This window comes from Bacillus rossius, chromosome 1 (assembly GCF_032445375.1).
Source record: "Bacillus rossius redtenbacheri isolate Brsri chromosome 1, Brsri_v3, whole genome shotgun sequence".
NCBI lineage: Eukaryota > Metazoa > Arthropoda > Insecta > Phasmatodea > Bacillidae > Bacillus > Bacillus rossius.
The window spans coordinates 345,765,278-345,786,892 of NC_086330.1; the positions used below are offsets into that span (position 1 = coordinate 345,765,278).

Genomic DNA, 21,615 nt, shown 5'->3' on the forward strand with positions numbered 1-21,615 from the left:
GACTGTAAACGGCATATTGAATCAAAGAAACATGCGGAACATTTTATAGCCATGACAATTAATATATCTATATCGTCGTTTTTTTCGCTACATCTGAAGAAACGAAAGTAACGAACGCAGAGTTATTGTTTACAAGTTCTTTTGTTTGTCTTCTGTTGTTTGTTTACAAGGAAGTTCTAATCCAACCAGGATAAAAGAAGCAAATAAAAAGACAGTTGTTCACAAGTTTAACTTTGAATACTTTGAATTGAAGGTTCAAACTTTCCAGTAAAATTATTGACATTTCTTACATATTCAGATGAATGTATTGTTCAAATAGTTTTTTTTATTCATTAATTTGCATTGTATTCATATATACCTATAGGCCTATATTTTTCATTTTTTTTTTGCATTTTATTTTCCTTGTTTTATCTTGTATGTGTCATAATTCCCCAGGAAACATTTATCGTGCATTATTTACGCGTACTTTTTTTTCTTCATATAATTGTCATTACTGATGGGTGTGATTTGAGGTTGGCAGCTATGCATTTGGATTTACACTTCTTAAATTAAATTTATTTAATAACCATAGGTGTATGTTTCTTAAATCATTGTTGGGTTCTTGTTATGCCTTTTTTTTTTCTCTCAACATTTTGTTGGCTGCAGATAGTTATCCGCTCAGACACAGTTGTCTTAAAGGGGAGTCACATCTGCTAGAATAAACAATGCCTCGAACCATTGGGGGCCTTCAGCAGGTCTCTCACACTGATTGAGGCATAACAGAACACTTGTTGGCTTTTCTAATCTTTGATAGCACTGTTTTTTCATTATTTCACATATTTTTCATTATGTTAGTGTTGTACCAATTTAATCATTTTGATTTGGTATAGGCCCATATTCCCAATTTTCTTGGGATTTTCAATGCAATTCTTTCCAAGTGATACTTAAAACTAACACAGTCGAACCTCATTAATACGAATCCGCTTAGTACGAAATTCCCGTTTATGCGAAGTACTTTCACAGTCCCAGAAAATAAGGTATGTTTTCCTTTGTTATTCAGTACTTTTAATACAAAATACGGTTAATATGAATTAACGTGTACAGTAAGTCCTCTATTTACGTCGTACCGATTTACGTCGTTTCGGATTAACGTCGCTAATGTTTGAGTACTCATGTTTCAATTTAAGTTGTCGCCGATTCACAATAACGTCGTTTACAATGACCGTAAATCTTTATTTTAACCAAAACACCGTATATAATTCGTTTATAATTCTTTGTTTCCTTCGGTAATTAATTTATGCTTTGTAGCGTAAGCTACACGTTCACCGCCTTATCTTATCATACATCATGAGGGACGCTTCCTGCTCTCCGCTGCTCTCCGCGCGGTGATGCAATACTACCAGCCCGCCCGCTCGGCCACCCACGTATCTCGCACGTAGAAGTGTTATCTACTTCCCGCAACGACACAGCATTTTCTCCTACCCCTTTTCGTCCAACTCCTTGGCACTTCAGTAGAGGTGTAAAAGTAACTAAAAAAAGTGTACCCGTATGTATTCGTTACTATAACAATTAGTACTCGTTACTTTCGTATCGTTACTCGTTACTTCTGATACCGCATAACATGCTATGTTATGTAACAGCAACGAATCGAGTCGTATTTCGTACGCTTACAGTATGACGTCGCGTAAATAATAATAAATCGAATATAAACAATTAAAAGTATTTGATAATTAACAGCTTTTGTTAACCAAGAACAGGGTGTCTACAGGTCACGGAAGTCACCAAAAAGTAACTAAAATGAAGTGCTGGTCACGGAAGTACCGAAAAAGTGGCGCAATTGTTGTGGAAGTCACGGATTAATGTTTATTTACCCGTCGTACGTAACGTTTCGATACAAATCGATAGTTTGCGGGTGTAGAAATCGACATATGCGCATCGATAGTCTCGCGGAAGAAGACGTTGATATCTTCTAATCGATAGTGCTTTCCTGTTTGCTGTTTTCTTTGTTTTCGAAACACGGATGTTTGGATTTGTACGTAGATTTGTAATGGCTGCCGACTTGTGTTGTGTAAAGTGGCGTGGATTTTACTAATTATAACGTCATGTAGTTGTAATTCTTGTGAATATAAAACCGGAAAGAAAACGTTTTCGTTTGTGTGCCAGTTAACTGAGTTTATAGTAAAAACGTTCCGTGCGTTATTTACCAGTAAATCGATGTGTGCTTTTCTAATTAATCGCCACTGCAACGTTTTAGCACGTGGTACTAAATATAGAGCGGCCAAAAGGTGTTTTCTGTAATTGGTGCAAAATATTTCTTGACTTTTATGTATCATGTGCTATTTAGGAACATGAAAGAGTTTGTTGTAACAAAAGTTACAGTTAATTATTTACTTAAGTTCTGGAAATTCTGATTGACACGTCTTCACGTGTTTATGTATTTATATGTGTGAAATATAAAAGAAATGCCTGGAAAGTGCAGTTTCCAAGATCAGTGGTTCAAAATGCCTTGCGCAATAGAAGGAAATTGGACGTCTTGGCTTAGGCCTGTAGAAAAGTCACAATACAAAGCTTATTGCACTATTTGTAGAAGCGACTTTGGTATTTCCCATGGTGGTGTATACTGTGTTAAAGTTCATGAAAAAGGGAAAAAACATGTTCAGAAACTCCTGGAAATCTCTAAAGGTAAGCAAACATTACTGCAATTTTCTAAGAAAAATGATGCTCCATCTGTGTTGGCAACAGGCACTTCACCAATGAACACTGAAACACAGAATGACTGTTCTAGCGGAACAACTAATAGTGATACTAAAAGAACTGAATGTGCAGGTACTTCTGGCATAGGCCTAGGCAATTTCATTTTGAAGGATGATGTAGCAAAGACAGAAATTGTTTGGGCTTTAAATAAAGTAGTTACTCATGGGTCTTCACGTGGCTCAGGATCAAGTTCTGAACTGTTTCCGTACATGTTCCCCGATAGTTTGATTGCAAAAAATTTCATGATGCAAAAGGACAAATTGTCCTATGTTATTACTTATGGTCTTGGACCTTATTTTCAAAGTAAACTTGTAGATGAAGTAAAAAATGCAAATTTTTTTGCTATTTCCCTCGATGAAAGTTTAAATAAAATTAGTCAGAAAGGTCAAATGGATCTGATTGTACGTTTCTGGGATGAAGATTGCAATGCAGTTGTGACCAAGTACCTGACATCAACATTTCTTCAACGAGCAACAGCAAAAGATTTGTTGGAAACTTTCACAACTACTATGGCCAATCTAGGTTTGCCCCTAAATCACATTTTGCAAGTATCTGTTGATGGGCCTAACGTGAACTTAAAGTTTTTACGTGACTTGCAAGACAGTATTGGTAACGAGCTGGATGGAAATGGAAAGCCTTTTGATACTGGAACATGCCCTTTACATGTTGTGCAAGGGGCTTATAAAACAGCACACACTACAGTAGGATGGAAAATACATGAATTTTTGCGATCTGTGTACTATCTGTTCAGGGATTTTCCGGTTAGAAGAGCTGAATACACTCTGAAGACTGCTTCTGAAGTTTTCCCACTCAAGTTCTGCCAAGTTAGATGGGTTGAAAATTCAAGAGTACTTCAAAGAGCCATTGAGATGTTTCCATCACTTGTGAAATATGTCAGTGCAGTAGAGAAAAATCCCCCGAATTCTCAGTGTTATGTAAGAGTGAAAGAAGCCTTGAAAGATAAGCTATTGTTTGCAAAGTTGGAATTTCTTCTATCAGTTTCATTGCAGCTAGAGCCTTTTCTAACGAAATTCCAGTCCAATGATGCTTTATTTCCGCTGCTCTATCAAGATACGTTGTCTCTCTTGATAGGCATTGGCACTCGCATCTTGAAGAAAAATGTGGTAGAAGACATCAAATCGGGTGTTCAGCTGACAAATGTTGATGTATACAATTCAGATGTCTTGAAAGCTGTGAGCAATATAGATATAGGATTTGGTGCCAAAGCAGCATGCAAAGACCTTAAAGAGGTTGTAGTGTTGTTGTTTAGAAATGAATGCAGGTGTTACTTACAACATATATTTTCAAAGTTTACTGTGAAGTCTCCACTCAAAAGTAAAATTGTTAAAGGAGCATCCTGTTTATCGCCTGAAGTCATCAGAAGTAGTCTATTAAGAAACTCACGCATTACCACTGCATTAGACATTTTTGTGTCAAATGGACACATGGCTCCACATGTAGCAGACTGCATCAAACGAGATTACTTGATTGTTTGTGACAATGCAGCTGTTAAAGATGCTATAGAGACATATGATTGGAGGTCTCAAAAATTGGATGCCCTTGTTTTGGAATTAATTTCTATGGCGAAGGTGGACAATGCTGCCCTGATTCAGTTTTGCAAGAAGATTTTAGTTATGTTTCATGGCAATGCTGCAGTTGAGAGGGGGTTTTCAGTGAACAGAGAATGTCTGGTAGAAAACTTGTCGGAAGCCTCTTTGATAGCACAGAGATGTGTGTATGATTCTGTTCATTCAGAAGGTGGATTTAAAAATGTCCAAATCACTAAAAAAATGATCCATTCTGTAAGGAATGCATCTGCCAGGAGACAGGAAGCACTCAGGATGATAAACATGAAGAAAGATGAGGAAGTAGAAGCAAAGAGGAAAGCCAAGTCAGAACTGAAGGAACTGCAAGCTACAAAACGCAGGATGTTAGAAATGCATAAGGAGGAAATGACCAGCATGGAGGATAGGATAACATTTTTGAAAAAGCAGGCTTAAAATTATGAATTATGTTTCTATCCATATCCACAGTGCAGAAACACATAGGCCTACAAATTTAAATATTAACTGTCAGTGTTTTTTGGCCAGTGTTGAAATTGTGGTCTTGTATAACAACTGCTAACACCTGGGACTATTGAAAGGTAAGCACATAAAACTGTGTAATATTTTTTAGTATATTTTGTTGCTTTTTCGTTATTTTCAATAGTGTATGTTATTACATAGTCAATAAGTTGCATTAAAAATATTCTTTTTTTCTGTGTGGTATAATGTGAAACGTTTCTGAAAACTTTTTACCTAAAAATGAAACGTGTAATTCGAAGTATCAACTTTTCTTGAAAAGGTCACCAAAAAGTCACCAAATTAATTTTTCTGTTGCCTGTAGACACCCTGAAGAAACAATAAATCTTTATTATAATATCTCTTTTAAGATAAGAACAAAAAACGTGAAAATACGCGATAATAAAAAACAAAAACATACATATTTCTAATTTGTAAAAAATACTTTCTTACGTTGTTTCTGTTCCAATCTCAAACTTTGTCTACACACACAATACCTTTAATAAACAGTAAAAAACTTGGATGACGAATTTCCAAATTATACTTTTCTTAATAAACAAACATCGTTCTTTGTAACGAATAAGCGCGCGCATGCGTAAAACATACGAAAAATGCGAGTAACGAAATGCATTCGTGTGTAACGTTTCGTTACTCGTTACTAGATACCGCACCCGTTAACTCAGTAACGAATATATACGGTTTGCTACAGCTCTACACTTCAGTCGCTATGATATCATTGAGTTGGCCGGAGTTTTAAACGTGCCGTTGTTAACTTTATCGTGATTAAATGCGTTTGTAGTAGGCCTACAATATCAGCTCACTGCAATTTATTATTTTGTTCTTCATAAGATGTCTTCCAAACGACTATATATCTGTTTTTATATTTCAATCAATAAAGGTAATAAAGCAGCTGGTTAAATAACCATTCTATAAAGCTGAGAAGTACTAGTTGGACTTGTTTCCCACACTGTCGGTTGTAATTTGCTGATAAAATTGCCCGTTGTCACGTCTGTATGCCAGCGCTTCCGGCCGACCTTGGGCCGTGGTCGGCCGGTGGCATGAAACATGGCTCATTTTGCGTCGTTTCTATTTACGTCGCGGTTTTCAGGAACGTAACCCCGACGTAAACCGAGGACTTACTGTATAAGTAAATGGTTAATACGAATTTCACAGCCGAAGTCTAAAGTAAATCACGTCTTCATAACCGTCATGTAAACAAACGTGTCTCCAAAGATAAGATGTATGTATCCTACAGCGCAAAATGGTCGAAAAACAAGATGAAAAGTTCAACTCTAGTGGTGATGTTAGTAACTAAACTAGAAAAGATGCCATGTTGTAAACGGAAAACGATAAGGAAAGTACTCTATACCTATTAATATTAGTCGTCGGAAGTGTACATACGTAGAATTTTAAACAATCTATGGAAAAAAGTTCTGTTATTTTTAATTGTTCACGGACGTGTGTCTTAACCTCAATTTTGAGTGTGAGTTGTTTTGTTATATGACTGCGAAATGTTAACGCAACGACCTTACATTGTAAGTTAAAGTAAAATTATCGAAGAAGTAGACAATGGAGAGAAAACGATAACCGAAATTGCGAGAGAATTTAACATCCCGCAATCGTCTTGTCGATAATACTAAAAAATCGTGAAAAGATTGAATCGGCTTTTGCGAGTTCGTGCAAATTATCAACAAGAAAAAGAATGAGAGACCCAAAACATCAAGAAATGGAAGCTACCTTGTTGCAGTGGTTTGAAGAAATGTGTGCAGCAAACTTAACTATTTCTGGACCTATGATTCAAAAGAAGGCAGACTACCTAGCATTGAGGTTAGGAATTTCAGACTTCAAGTTCAGCAATGGTTGGCTACAACGGTTTAAGGATCGCAACAATATTGTTGGCAAAACTATGTGTGGGGAGTCAGCAGCAGTAGATACGACCAAATTTAAAGATTGGATACAGACTGCTCAACCAATACTTGATCAGTACTGGCCTTTGATAATCTTTGTACTGTGGTAAACAATGCCTATAAGAAAAAAATAGTGCAAACCAGAATTGATGCATTTTTTAAACAAAATGTTTGAATAGAAAATGTGTCATGAATGCAAGTTTATTGATGTTTGTACTGTATTATGATTTATTCTGTAAGTGTTGCATTGTGTTTGTTTTATTCAGTGTTTACAAATTGTTATGCATGTAGTGAAGCCAGCTTATACTACAGTGTATATAATTTTCTTTATGGTTGTAAATATAGGCATTTAAAGTTCAATCAATTTTTTTTGTCATGATATCCCAATAGTTTGGTTAATACAAACCCTCGTTATTACAGAGTGCTAAAATATGGTCCCTTCAGGTTTGTAATAATGAGGTTTGACTGTACACATGTATAAAAAAGTAAAAGTTTATCTACTCATGACACCAATCTTTACTATTACCTGTACATAGTTTCTTAGCATTATTTTTTATCATTTTTCTATTACTTAAGAGCCTTTTAAATCATACACACTAAAGATAAGTTAGGTTGGGCAGTACCACAATTATATGCTTAATTTATTGGAAAAATCACTGCTCGTCTATAATATAACCTCAAATAAAAATATTCACGAAGCAAATTTGAAAATTCTTTTCTGAATGTCATGGTACCAAGTACATGTTTTTAAAACTAAAGTAGTTTTGTTAAGAATTGTTTGTGATTGCGGAATTTGGAAGTATGTATAGATAATGGTGTCTGTCATTTAGTTGTCGAACACGTGTATGCAGATTATTCGTTTGTTTTATTTAATAATGAAGAATCTGCATTTCAGAATAATTTGTATAAATACTTTTCAAGTTAATATTAAGTATTTTTCTTCAGGAAAAGATTTCAATAAATCCAAAGGCCTTTACTAGTACTGGAAAGTTTAAGTAAACAAATGAATATGTTTCATTTGCTGTGATCTGTGAACATGATATAGTTTATATACACTAGAGTCCTGTTATAGCGAGGTGTCACGGTTCCGGGTTTGATCCTAGCTATAACCGTGTCCTCGCTATAACCAAATTGGACCAATTTTGGCCCCCAAAAAATTGAAAAATTAACCGAAAATAGCATAAAAATTGTGTTTAAACCTGTATAATTGGAAAATAGCAGGTTATATTAACGAAATCTTAATTTCTGTGAGCAGATGTGTGAATTCTCTTTAAAACGATACCCCATAAGTACGGATGCAATCACCGATTGCGTCAAAATAACCATAATAACCTACCACGCCATGTAAGTATAGCATCTCAGCCCGCGGCCGACGCAGCATTGTCCTGCTATCTATTGTCGACGCTGGCTGTCTGCTGGCGACCATGTTGGTTCGGGATGTAGCTAACAGGTGGTGCTAGTGTAGCACGACGATTTAATTCCTTACAAAAAAGCAGGAGTGCGGCTGCGGCAACGCACGTACGACTCAAACGAAATAGTCGCTGGAAAACTATACTTTTTTCATTTAAAGAAACCTGTCAACTTTTTAGAAAATAAATTTGGGATTAAATTCAAACCATCACCACCCCTTTCCCGGACAGATACCCCAACAACTGACCGAAACAAAAGTTACAAGAAAACTGTCATAGCGATTCAGAAATAAATACGGTAGTGCCTACTAGAGGTGTAAAAGTAAAAAAAAAATGTGTACCCGTATGTATTCGTTACTATAACAATTAGTACTCGTTACTATCGTTACGTTACTCGTTTCTTCTGATACTGCATAACATGCTATGTTATGTTGCAGCAACGAATCCAGTCGTATTGCGTACGCGTATAGTATGACGTCGCATAAATAATAATAAATAGAATATAAACAATTAACAATATTGGATAATTAATAGTTTTGGTTAACCAAGAAACAATTAAATCTCATTAGAGCGGCTTTTTAATATTATCTCTTTTAAGATAACAACCAAAAAACGTGAAAATACACGATTATAAAAACAAAAACATACATATTTCTAATAAAAAATACTTTCTTACGTTGTTTCTGTTCCAATCTCAAACTTTGTCTACACACGGCACAGATAACTAACGGAAGTTTGATAAAAGAAAGGATGGGATTCTATTTTTAAAGCCACACACTTAGGTGGCGACTGCAAGGCTGAAGAATGTGACAGGCGTCAATGGCAAGATGTCTAGTGGCGAGCGAGAGGGGTGGAGATAAAGCAGATAAATAACAAAAGCGCGCTTAAAGCGATCACGCCGTAAATACCTCAAAAATACCTCGTTATAGCCGTGTTCTCGCTATTACCGTGCTCGCTATAACGAGATTCTACTGTATATGTACTGTTGAAAAGTAAGTTCTATGACAATATTAAAGATAATCCAACACCCGTATGCTCTCCGTTGGTGGTGTGACAGTGTGTTTAAATGGCAGACTTTTTGATAAAATTGTCACAAGACCTGATAAATGTTCAAAAATGTCATTCGGGGTTTTTGTATGGTATCGGAGGAAAGTAACAAAATTACAGAAATAAATTTTGGTATTGCCATATTGGTTTTAACCTTCAAAAGTTTATAATTTATTTATTTTATTGTATAACAATTGTGCAAATTGTTGCAAATTTTTTTCTTCTGTGTTCATATAATTAAAAATTGGTAGTGGTGACATAAATATATTTTTATTTATTTACAATTATAATATCTTTTGAGGTATTTCCAAGTAGGGCTAATACAACTATCATAATTATCCCACCAGTTGACAAGTGCCGACTTAACAAGTAACCACAGCTAAGTCATGTGCTGTGTCAAACTAAAAAATTAGTATGCAAGCTTTATTGCAAGTGGTGTAAATATTTGAATTTAGCAAGATGGCAAGGCCTTAATGATCGGTTGCTGAAAAAACTAGTTATAGTAGAGACTAATTTTAGTGTTTTTAGCCAACAACTCTACCATAATTTGCCATGCAGTTTGTGATGAAAACAAAATAATTAAAGAAACTTGGAATATAGAAAATTGTTCTGGTGGGAAAAAGGGATATTGTTGCGGAAGGATGAATTAATTAGTTTCTCTAGGGAAAAAATTTATTTATGAGTAGAGCTAGTATTCAATAAAAAATTTATTTTAAATTAGAGAATTTGTTGTAGGACCTTGTCAGCGATTGCTTGGTTGGTTTTTCTTATTTTTATATTCCTTGTAACAATAGTATTGATTTTGATAATTTGTGGTAGATGTGTTGGTAGCACTTAACTGCAGTGAACAAAGAGGGAGCTGTCTGTAGACCTTATGCATTTATTGGGTCTTATTTCAATGCACATGTTGCCACTCACTTTTTATCCATTATGTGCTGCTTGATATTTCAAGAGATGTGTATTTACCTGAAGTGTGTTTCTGAAAATATTGATAAGTTTAATAGCTGTTGAATCATCATTCTTGCAAGAAAGAGTGCTGGAAAAAAACTGGCAGATTTTTACATGTGTACCAAGAATTTAATTTGTTTTACAGAAAATCTTGACTAATTATTCTTTATGTAATTAAGTCAATAAAAATATTTATTAGAAATTTTTAAAAATATGTAATAGTTTTTTAAGTTGTCAGATTTATTCTAGTCAACATATATCTAAATATTAGGGGAGCGATACTTATTGAAAATAAGTGTAAAAATTTAATTTCAGAGCAGCAATTCCATTGTAGGAACTGTATCACATTGTTTTGTACTGTCATTGCAATAAATTATATAGATTTGTTTGTTTTTATAATTTGTAACATGCCCACTGACATTTAAAAATAATTTAGGCAAACAGTAATAGATAGTCAAGATTTTGTGGTGTTATTTTAAGACAAGTTTCGGTTTAAAGAAATAAAGATTTCAGTGTTATATTTTATTTATTTTTTGCTCAAAATGCCCACGGCGAAATTTTCTTGCTTTTCTGTACAACATGCAAATTTATTAAAACAAATATTAATAAACCCTTAAACCTCATGTTCTAATTACAATTAAGTTCATTTGAAAATTCATAGATAATTAAGTTCATTTGCAAATTCATAAATTCAAACTTTTCAATAACTACTAAAAATTTCACGACTTAATTACAATCACATACACTACAAAATTACACAATTAAGCACTTCCAAAGTTACTATTAAGACAGTTTTATTGAAATGCTATCATAGTTAAATTTTCCGCATTTTCTGGAGTGAGACGTCTTCTGTCACGAACTACCAGTGAGTACCTGGAAAATGAACGTTCTGCATCAACATTTGATGTTGGGAACCAGATTGCCCTTAAACTGGCTTGAGCAAATTCAATGTAACATCAATTTGGCTTGTTTCTGGCAATGAAAGTTCATCCTCAATTATTTTTTGAAAGCAACATAGCCATGTATGAATGTATCAATGGGAAGATGGGAAACAGAAGGCAAGTTATGCAGAGACTTCTGTAGGTTTGCATCTTCTATGCTAACCCTACTCACATTTCTTGGGTTGAACAGCAAATTAATGGCATTAAAGACTCTTAGACAAGGATGTCATTAACAGATGAGTTTTGCCTCAAACGCTTATGTTTCTCACTCGCGACATGTTTCACAAGTGTATCGCGTCTCTCATAGTCTAGCCTGCAGTTACAGAATTTGTACATTCAAATTTTATCACTGAAATAAAATCCTTCGCTGGAAAATTCTTTCGATCGGTCACTGGCAGAAACCTTCGTTTTAGGCATTATCAAAAAATTTTAATCACATAGAAAGAATTTAACCTCTTAATACGCAAAACCTTGCTGTTGTGCTGGAAAGATCAAAACAATGGAGAATAGATGCGAATACAAAAGCATACCGAATACCAACATATGTACGTGAAAATTAATACCGACATAAACATGTACTTTTTATTATTTACAATCGTTACGTTAAGCAGGGTTAATTCTATTTTCGTACCCTACGTACTTTATTTTAAATAAACAGTAAAAGCAATGTGCTTTAGTGTGTAATATTTTAATGATTAAAAACGTAATTTTAGAAAAACATAGTTTGGACGTTTGTTATTTTTGTATTTACAGAAAGTGAACGGCGGCCATTGTATCATAGTTATCAACATCTTAAATTATTATTGTACACGAGATTACAGTTTAAAGAAAATATTACGTTAATTCCGAGACTTCATTTTAAAATCTATAATGAATCACCGTCGCATATAATATATATGGCTGCTAGTTACTGTCAGAAATATTTGATTGTGTTGAAGATAGTGAATTGTCCGTACAGAATTAAAAAAAAAACGTAAATAATCAGGATAGACGAAATTTCATGACTTATCGCGGATTTCGCACTATTTCGTTTTATTTCGTGTTTTCAAGCGGTTTTCGATGTTATTTTGTTTTATCGCGCATTACCATATAATCATGCCTCTAGTAATAGAATAAGTACACACAAACATAAATAAGCGTAGTAAACTTTTGCCAGTGTTAGATTTTTTAATTTAATTTTTTTTTTCACTCCAATCATTTTCTTATTTTTTCCCCAAATCTTGAATCTCTTGAATACTGCTGATTCTGTGTTATTCTAGGATTCGGCCAGCCCATCCCTAGTATTTACAAATGTTTTGGCGGTATGGTGGTTGGATTTTCATTATAACCTTTTGTCTTCTTAGTTAAGTTGTAATTTATTTACTTAATGTTATTTATTTAAAAGTGTTTCTGTAATTTGCAGCAAAGACAAGTGTTTAGCTAATTAAATAACAAAATGTTATTCTTTTATCACTAGATATCATCTCTTGAACAGTATGCATTCAGAGCCTTTTCTGATGCCCTGGAGAGCATTCCAATAGCCTTAGCAGAGAACTCTGGCCTCTCGCCCATCCACACACTGACAGAGGTCAAAGCCCGGCAAATCACTGAGAATAACCCAGCTTTGGGCATAGACTGCATGCTCAAAGGAACCAATGGTTGGTATTATTGCTTGTTATGGAATGCCAAGGTTTTACTTGTGTGCGAACGGGCTTTTAGTAATGCTTACTCTTTGTTGCAGACATGAAGCAACAACATGTGATCGAGACTTTGCACAGCAAGAAGCAGCAGATAATGCTGGCAACACAGCTTGTTAAAATGATTCTGAAGATTGATGACATTCGTTCACCTGATGATGGAATGGGTTATTGAAATATTCCACTCCATAAACATTCACTTACATTCGCTTACAAATAATTTTTGTATTAAATTGTAAAAATTGTTTACAACGTACACAATGTAATTCATCTTGATTTGGCTTGTTTTGAGAAATAGTAAGCTTTGTCACAACTAATGATCTTCATGTACTATTAATGTTAAGCTAAATGCTAATGAGTTTAAAATGCTGTATTTTTTAATTTAGTAACTTGTTTGAAAAAAATCTGCAAGATAATTTCATTAATAAACTAAATAATCTCACCTTTGATCTCATATTTATTGAGTATTTTATTTTTGTAAATTGTTTAAATAGAAAGTAATATACTACATTTTTCAATTATGTTTTATATTTTTAGTAGTTCCCTTGGTGACGTATTGTTACAGGGTGGCGACCAACCGGGAAAACCTGGAAAAGTCAGGGAATTTTGCCAGCGGGGAAAAGTCAGGAAATTTTTTAATTAGTCAGGGAAAAAATTTAATCTTGTCTAAAGTTCCTGCTGCAGTATTTTACAGCTTAATATTATTCATAGTCTTTGTTAATTGTATGTAGTGAATTATTAACTGAAATTCTGAATACTATAATTTATATGAAGTTTGACATTTTAATGAAGCCATTTTTGATGTTGCGGGTCTATGAAAAACTCTTTGCTGTGTTTGCGTCGCTGATAACAACTGGCTGGCGCGTGCGCGCAAGTATTGTATTGCCACCATGGTACCATAGTCATGGTACGTGTACCAAATTATTCTATGCTTACTAGTTTTATAGCTCACTAGCTGCAATACCCGGCGTTGCCCGGGCTGAACACAGGGAGTAGTTAGTAATTAATGGTTTCTTAATTTGAATGTCAAGTGTGAAAATTAATTTATATCACTTTCAGATCTCTACAGACGTTCTGCCAGTTTATAGTTATTTACCTTGTCCCTTGTCTGTATGTAATTTAGACTTTATAAAGCAATATAGAAAAAAGCGGAAAAATAAGAGATTACTAATATTGAAAAGATTCCATTATCTAGCTAATGCTCGGCCTGCATTGCAATGCCTCATTCAGTTTTGTTTTATAATATGTTTGAAGTAGTTCCACACATACAAATCATCTATACATCTATATATATTTATCTATCTACATATATACTTTCCACTATCTCTATAACTTCTATATATGTCTATATAGCGCTATACATATATAGGTATATCTCTTTATCTAACCCATTTCATTCTCTATACCTTGCTCTATCTCAACTGATCTCTCCGCCTCTATATATATCTATATATATATGTATATATGTATGTATATATATAACTATATCTCTGTCTGTCTTTTATATTTAAATAAATTTTGTCATGCGTACGCACTTATACAACAAAAACAGACGAAATGACGCTATATAAAATGAAATAATAAACACATTTTTTGACATGATTCATGCTCCAACTATTGAAAAATAGTTACACCGTCTCAGTAACCTTCATGGGCATGTGCATAACAAATCATCAAAATTCCATCGCAATCGGATGAATGGTATAGGAACGCATACGGCACAAAAAAAAATTAAAGACATGACAAACGCATCAAACGATGGTGCATTTAAAATTCAAGGCAACTCTATCTATTGACGAAGTTAAGAACAAAACTGTTATTAGCGCCTTTATTTTGCTAGCCGCTGCGAGCTCCACTAAGCGGACTGGTCTCACCAAGGAGAAAAATATTAATTTGCCAGACCTTACTATGTGTATGATCGTGTGTCACACAGAGAAATGACAACCCACTATTTGTATGTCTATGACCTATGATTTTTTCTGTTATAAAATGAAATTATCACTTGTTCACTCCCTTAGGGATTAAATTTAATATTAATATGGGGTCTATGTGTTAATCCAGGTTATAAGCTAGCTGTAGGCCAAATTTCATTCAAATCCATTCAGTAGTTTTTCCGTGAGAGTAACAAACATCCATCCATACTTAAAAACTTTCACGTTTATAATATTAGTAGGATAGTACACCAAGATGACCGAGATTATTTTTGTTTCTCGTATTGGCAACTGTGGTACAAGTCCACGAACGTTTTGGGATGAAAACGTGTGTGCTTTTTTTTTTCCCCAGTCGTGTAGTGATTCTCTACATTTTACTTTTCAGATGTATTATTTATTTTATTTTGCTGTCCTCTTTGTGTAAACGTTTTGAATAGTGGCGTGTACAGGTTTTCAGTACTATTTAGTAAGCTAGTCGGGCTTTGTTCTGAAGATAAAAAGGAGAGAATGGAAGTAGAAGAGAAGATGGGATAAAAATGTGCGCGGGATCAGATATGACATGTGGGCTTGTGAAGAATATTGCTGTTGCTGAAAGCTAAGAGTAAAGGTGAGTAATGTGTTAAATTGTTTATTCGGTTATATTCAAATTTTTAGCCCATTACTTTTATGGGGTAAACCATTTTTTTTTAATGAATTCCAATACAGATAAGAAAAGTGAAAGGTAAATATTAAGAGTAGCAGCTACTCATCGTCTATCAGCCAAACTATTGATATTATGTAGCGCATTAGCGGCTTAGTTTTTTTTTAATGAAAAATGTTTCTTTAGTGATAAAAAGTAGTCAATTAAATAAAAACTGCCTTATTGATGTCTATTTTTGCAGTTTTTCAGGGATTTCCCAACTTGCTTGAAGAACTTGGAAAGTATACGAAAAGGTGGGGGGGGGATTTGAAAATCTCAGAAAACCCAAGGAAAATAAACATTGGTAAGATAACGTTTTCTTTAATGACGATACGTTTTCAGAACAAACAAAGCATTTTTCATTAATAAGCCATGCTGCTACTATCAATAGTTTAGCCGGTACACAATGCTACACACTGCAGTGGACTATGCTATGCCTATCACTTGAAATTCATGTTTAAGAGCAATGGAAACATAGTTCTAATTTTGTACATAATTATACATTGAGTCATTTGAACTGCTGTTTACCTTTCCATCCCCCTTAAGAATGGTTAAAACATTTAATAGTTTTGTAATACTCTGTTATAGAGGCAAGCATATCGTCTGCAAGGAAGAAGTGCAGATTCACTCGTGATTGGCTTTATGATCCAAAGTTTTCTTGGCTGGAAGAAGTTGAAGGATCTCCACATTCAGCAAAATGTAAACTATGCCGGACTACATTTTCTTTTAAGTAACATGGGGCGACGAGCGGTGACGAGTCACTAAGAATCTAAGATACGCCTTAAGGTTGTAGGAAGTGTATCTATGCCCCTTGCTGCATTTTTTCCAGCAAGGGATTGTGTCAGCTTTGAAAGTAAACCGTCTCAAGAGGTTCATTTGTTGTACACTACCACTCAGCAGGTAAGAAATGAAAGGTCTATCCTTTCTTGCGATAATCCACAGCCAGTAGCAGCTCGTAAACAACTGGACAATTTTATGTTGGGGGAAGACTTTACAAAGGCTGAAATACTTTTTACTCTGCTGTAGCTTGGATGTGGGGCAGCATCCACTCTGTAGACTGTAGTGTTAGCGAGACATCTTGAGGGTTTTCTGCAGCGGCGACAATTGCATTAATGTGCGTGTTGGCTAGAAGAAGTACGAGCTCTTGTTTCGAATTAATGATTATATGCTTGTAGTCCTCAGCGAATCCAAGAAGCATGGACAGAGGAACACAAACTTCGAACTTCCCTTCGGCATAAACAGTAAGCTTATATTCATCCTCGAGAGCCCAACTGGCCATCTTTGCAGCAGACAGTTCATTTGGCGTGAGCGAAAGGTAATTTTTCATAGCAGCTGTTATGCCTACATCTCTCGTCTGGTCTACCTCGACGCCATTGAGTACATATGTAATGCGCTCGATTAGGTGAAGTATACCATTGCAGGATATTGATGTCGTCGGGTGCGTACCATCCGCTTTTGTCAGCGTGCCTCTTATACGTAGAAATGACTGCGAAGGTAAAGTACAAATATCTTGGTGCTGTACTGCAATGCGTACTTCTGATGGTAGTGCGTACTGTCCGAGCAGGAAAGGCTGGTACTCGTGCAATTCCATTTTCGTAATGCTGTCATCAAAAATGACCGGATCTTCCACGTTGAGGATTTCGTCTTCCATATTTATTCGGCACTTGTCCAATACTGAGAATATACTTTATGTTGTCAGGTGTTAATGCACCGATGTCTGGTAGAGAACTGTTCTTATTAACGTTAATACGATTTCTTTTATAACTGTTCGGTGTTACGAACTTTATGCCCATCGCTTCAAGTGCAGACGTAATGTAATTTCTTCGTCTTGAAAATTCACCAATCGTCCTTGCTGGTCAACGATTCTGACGACTTCGTGTGCGCACTTTAAGACGACTGGAACGTAAATGATACTTTGCGGTACTTCGACCAGTTTATATCCTGGCGGGACCATCGGCGAAAACTCGTTCAGCATGTTGCTTAGTCTTCTGTTGAGATACGTTCCACTTGCCAAATTACAGTTTATTCTTATGACATTCACAGGCAAAATGTTTACTGCGCGCGTAGATACGTACGTTCTTCCTGTATCATACACCTTTGATTCGAATCTGAGCATCGTACCTATGGTCCCAGGTTTCGTAAAGTCGACATTTTCACTGCATGTTAGAATGCTTTTTTGAGTGTTTGGATTTCCACACAGTTGAAAGTCTACATCCTGTGGTAACATATCCCTAATGTACTTTGCAATCTCGTAAGAGCCATCAGGTAACTGTATTTCATGAGCGGTCCCATCGCTTTTCAGGAAGCAGATCTTGCAGTTTTCCTCGTCGATATTAGGTATGGCATTATACGTTTGAAAATCTACGAGTCCGATACACCATTCTCCGTCTAAATCCAGAGGCGGGAAATGAACCGCCCGCAGCTCAGATGCGTGACCTGTCTAGGTAAGTATTATCGACATGACTAATAAATTATCATCACTGCACAACCTTTAAGTAGCAATTTTTATTTGTCAGCTAATTTTTCTTTGTTAAAAAGCGAAGACACAAGTGCCCGCAGTTTGTTTCATTAGGTGACTGTTCGGTCTCGTAATTGTAGAACAATGTCGTGGTTCGGCCCAGGTACAACCTAAGTTCTGGCGGAGGTCGTAAATTTCCAAAACTATCGTAGTACTCGACCATTTTTCCCGTCTTTACATAGGCCACCCAGTGCGTGCCGCGACCCGCCGACGTGTCTAAATTAATTATGGCGCGCTCACGTGTCTTTGGCTTGCTGGGCAAAGTGTCTCGCATAAACACGCCGCGGAAGTTTGGTATTTTAAGTTTGCGTGCGTACTTGATCAAATCTATATTGGTGAGCGGTCGACCTGATTTGTGAGGTTGCAAGTAGAGTCCTGCACTGTTTTTTTACCCATGGCAATGGCTTCCATGCTGGCATTGTGTCGCTGTGCTTCTTTTAACTGCTTGCACTCATTCTTCGAAGTGTTGACTGCCCGCACTATACCACTCGTTGCACCGATGAGACCGCCGAGAGCACCCAATGCAGGCAAAAGCAAAGGAAGAAATCCTCCTATAATCTTCTTGTCGAGAGTCTGTAATTTTTGTTTGGCTTTTTGCACGCCTGCACCAGTCTTGCGTTATGTCTTGCGTGAGTTAGTCTTTGACTTGATGGAGCTGGCTCGACGAGCACCCAGTCCTAATTTCGTCTTTGCCTTCATGATTTTAGATACGCCCCACACTGCGATTTTCTCTCCTAGTCCCGCGTTCGACGATTTACATATATCTTCAGCTTTCTGTGCCAATATCTCGTCGGCCCGGTGTCTGGATTCCAGATCTTTGCTTACTGAATATGCGATATCGTGCTGCTTGCACTTTTCGTCGAGAGAATTAATGCCCACGTCACCGCGAGCTAACATTTTCGCTAGTTTAGTGCCGGGGCTGCAGAATCTGTAGCCGGGAATGTTTAGCTCGAATGGCAGATTGTTTATCAGCGAGTTCACGAGTCCTGCACCAATGTGTTTTTGGTTTTTACCTCTTCGAGTCATTACGCACAACTGACCAGAAAGTATAATGTGATTTTATACATTTCTTCAGTGCAATGCAGGTCGTCAAGCAAGACGTGTGTTTGCCTGTGCGCATTACGCAAGACGATGTATTTAGTGCGCGTGAATCACGACATGGCTTACTGTTGCCGTCTGCCGTACGTTGCATAATGGCGGGTCCGTCCAACGGCGGCAAAACGTGCGTTCTGCTGAGTTTACTGGAGGAACCAAACGGTCTTCGGTTCGAGAACGTTTACTTGTATTCCAAGTCGTTGCAACAGCCAAAGTACCAGCGCCTAGCTACTGTTCTACGCTCGGTGGATGGTCTGGAGTATTTTCCATTTAATGATAATGCGGATGTGGTACCTCCAAACGAAACAAAAGCCAATTCCGTGTTTGTTTTCGACGATGTAATGTGCGAGAAACAAGGCATAATACAAGAGTACTTTTCCATGGGCAGACACTCCAAAGTAGACTGTGTTTACCTGTGTCAGACGTACAGTCGTATTCCAAAACATCTACGAGACAACGCAATTGTCATAGTACTTTTTCGCATGATCGAACTTAATTTACATCACGCTTATGATGATCACGTAAACACCGACATGACATTCCAGGAATTCAAATACATGTGCTCCTTGTGTTGGAAAGAAGAACACGGATTCCTAGTTATAGTCAAAGACTGGCCTCTATATAAGGGCAGGTACAGATGAGGTTTCGATCAGTTTATCGCCAAACATGAATCATAGCATTTCGAAATTTGGTCGTAGCAGTCGAGACTTACGTACTGCTCTCAAGTTTCATGATGACGATATCCACAAATACATTTCGCTACTGGCTCAAAAGGTAGAAAGTGTGAAAAAGGAATTACTATAGTATCTCGTTGCCATCGACCAGCGTGTGGAAGCCTCGGATTCTCGCATTCGCGACATGATCAAAGTATCGAATGCACAAAGACAAGATGATCTGAGGACTTTTCAAAGTAGTCTGAAAGCATCACTATCTCACTTGTCAACAAATTCAGATTTAGACAAACACAAGAAAGAAGTTTCTGCGAAGGAATAAAAGTATTAAAGGAGGTCTTGCAATAGGTTTTCAGCCAGTACAATGACGGACCTGGCCAGTGACCATCGAGCTATACAGTCTTCGTGAAAAATATCTACTTGCTAGATGAACCAGACTTGCACGTGAGATGGCAAATGAGGAGATATTTAAACCAATCACTAGTCGCCTCGACGAACTTAAAAACAAGGAAGAACCAGCCATCAATGTGAAGGCAGAAGTTGAAGATGAAATGCCAACTGTAAAGAAGAGAAAGTATAAACCAGATCGAGAAGGAGAGGACTTAACAAGTGCAGAGTCCATGCACAAGAAGAAAATACCGAAAAAGGGACACCAAGTTAATGCAATGGTCCGACCATACCTGATATAGTTTACGAGCCGGAATAATGACACGACCTACGGAGTGTACAGAAAACATAATAAGTGGTTCCTCGGTGCTAAAGAAATAGACTTTCTACCAGGAAATATTGTGCGCATAGCAGAGTTCAAAACGCGCGGGACTCCGGGTCTGTACGAATTGCTGTTTCGCAGGGAGCCTAAAGGATATTCTCACAAAGACTTACAAGAGTACAAAAAACTGCTAGAGCTAACCAACGCACATTTTCGCGATAACGATCCAGATAGTGGTGTATATAAAGACGATCATGAAAAAATCGACATTCTCGCTAATATCTTCAGTGAACTAACAATACATGGCGAAGGTTTAAACAGCTAGAAAGTGGTCAGATATTTGACTATGTAAATTGGGACGACCCCAATGAATTAGTTGATCGCCTTAGAATTCTACATGCTTCGCTTAGTGTAGGAAACTATTCACACATCAACGAAATAGTCTCCATACTTAGAGAACTGAGGGAAGCCGGCTACATACAATGTGTCCAACTGGAATCGCTCACGAACTTCATGCTCCTGCTAGACGAAAATACCTTCGTCGCAAAGTCATAGTTCGTGGAATTGATGATTTATTCCAGGCGGACCTTGTTGAGATGATACCATATTCCCGATTGAATAAAGGTATCAAGTACATGTTGACAGTCATCAATGTTTATAGCAAGTTCGCTTGGGCTAGACCTGTAAAATCAAAGACTGCAACTGAAGTAGCCAAGGCCATGAACAATATTTTGCATGATGGACGTGTACCGTCGCACCTGCAAACGGACCTCGGGAAAGAATTCTACAATGCAACCTTCAAGGCTTTGATGAAGAATTATGGCATCAAACATTACTCCAAATTTAGTAATGTCAAAGCTTCTGTTGTCGAAAGGTTTAACAGAACTTTGCGTTCCAAGATGTGGCGGCACTTCACGACTAACGGAAATTACAAGTGGTTGGATATCTTGCCGAAACTAATAAGCGAGTATAATTCCACGGTGCATTCTACCACGAAAATGAAGCCAAATGACGTAACGGACAATCACCTGCTTCAAACAGTGTTTTCCAACACGAAGAAGAAAGATCCACGAAAGCGTAAAGCTAACGTCGGTGACATTGTGCGAATCTCCAAGCAGAAAGGTATCTTCGAGAAAGGTTTCACTGCGAACTGGAGTCCTGAACTTTTCCGTGTGACACATGTTCGTGAATCAGAGCCTAGGACCTACTACCTCGAAGATTTAGACCACAAACCTATCCATGGCGGCTTCTATGCCGAAGAGATTCAACCTACGTTGTATCCCGATACGTA

At 36.7% G+C, this 21,615-nt stretch overlaps 1 protein-coding gene across 1 annotated transcript in view; it reads left to right on the forward strand.

The window, feature by feature from the left end:
• Positions 1-13,163, forward strand: part of LOC134528157 (T-complex protein 1 subunit epsilon) — an 83,235-nt gene extending 70,072 nt beyond the window's left edge. The window contains exons 9-10 of the mRNA XM_063361502.1: positions 12,502-12,682; positions 12,766-13,163. Coding sequence (XP_063217572.1) covers positions 12,502-12,682; positions 12,766-12,896 — 312 coding nt within the window. The 3' untranslated portion in view covers positions 12,897-13,163. The remainder of the gene's footprint in view (positions 1-12,501; positions 12,683-12,765) is intronic.
• The last annotated feature ends 8,452 nt before the right edge of the window (positions 13,164-21,615 follow it).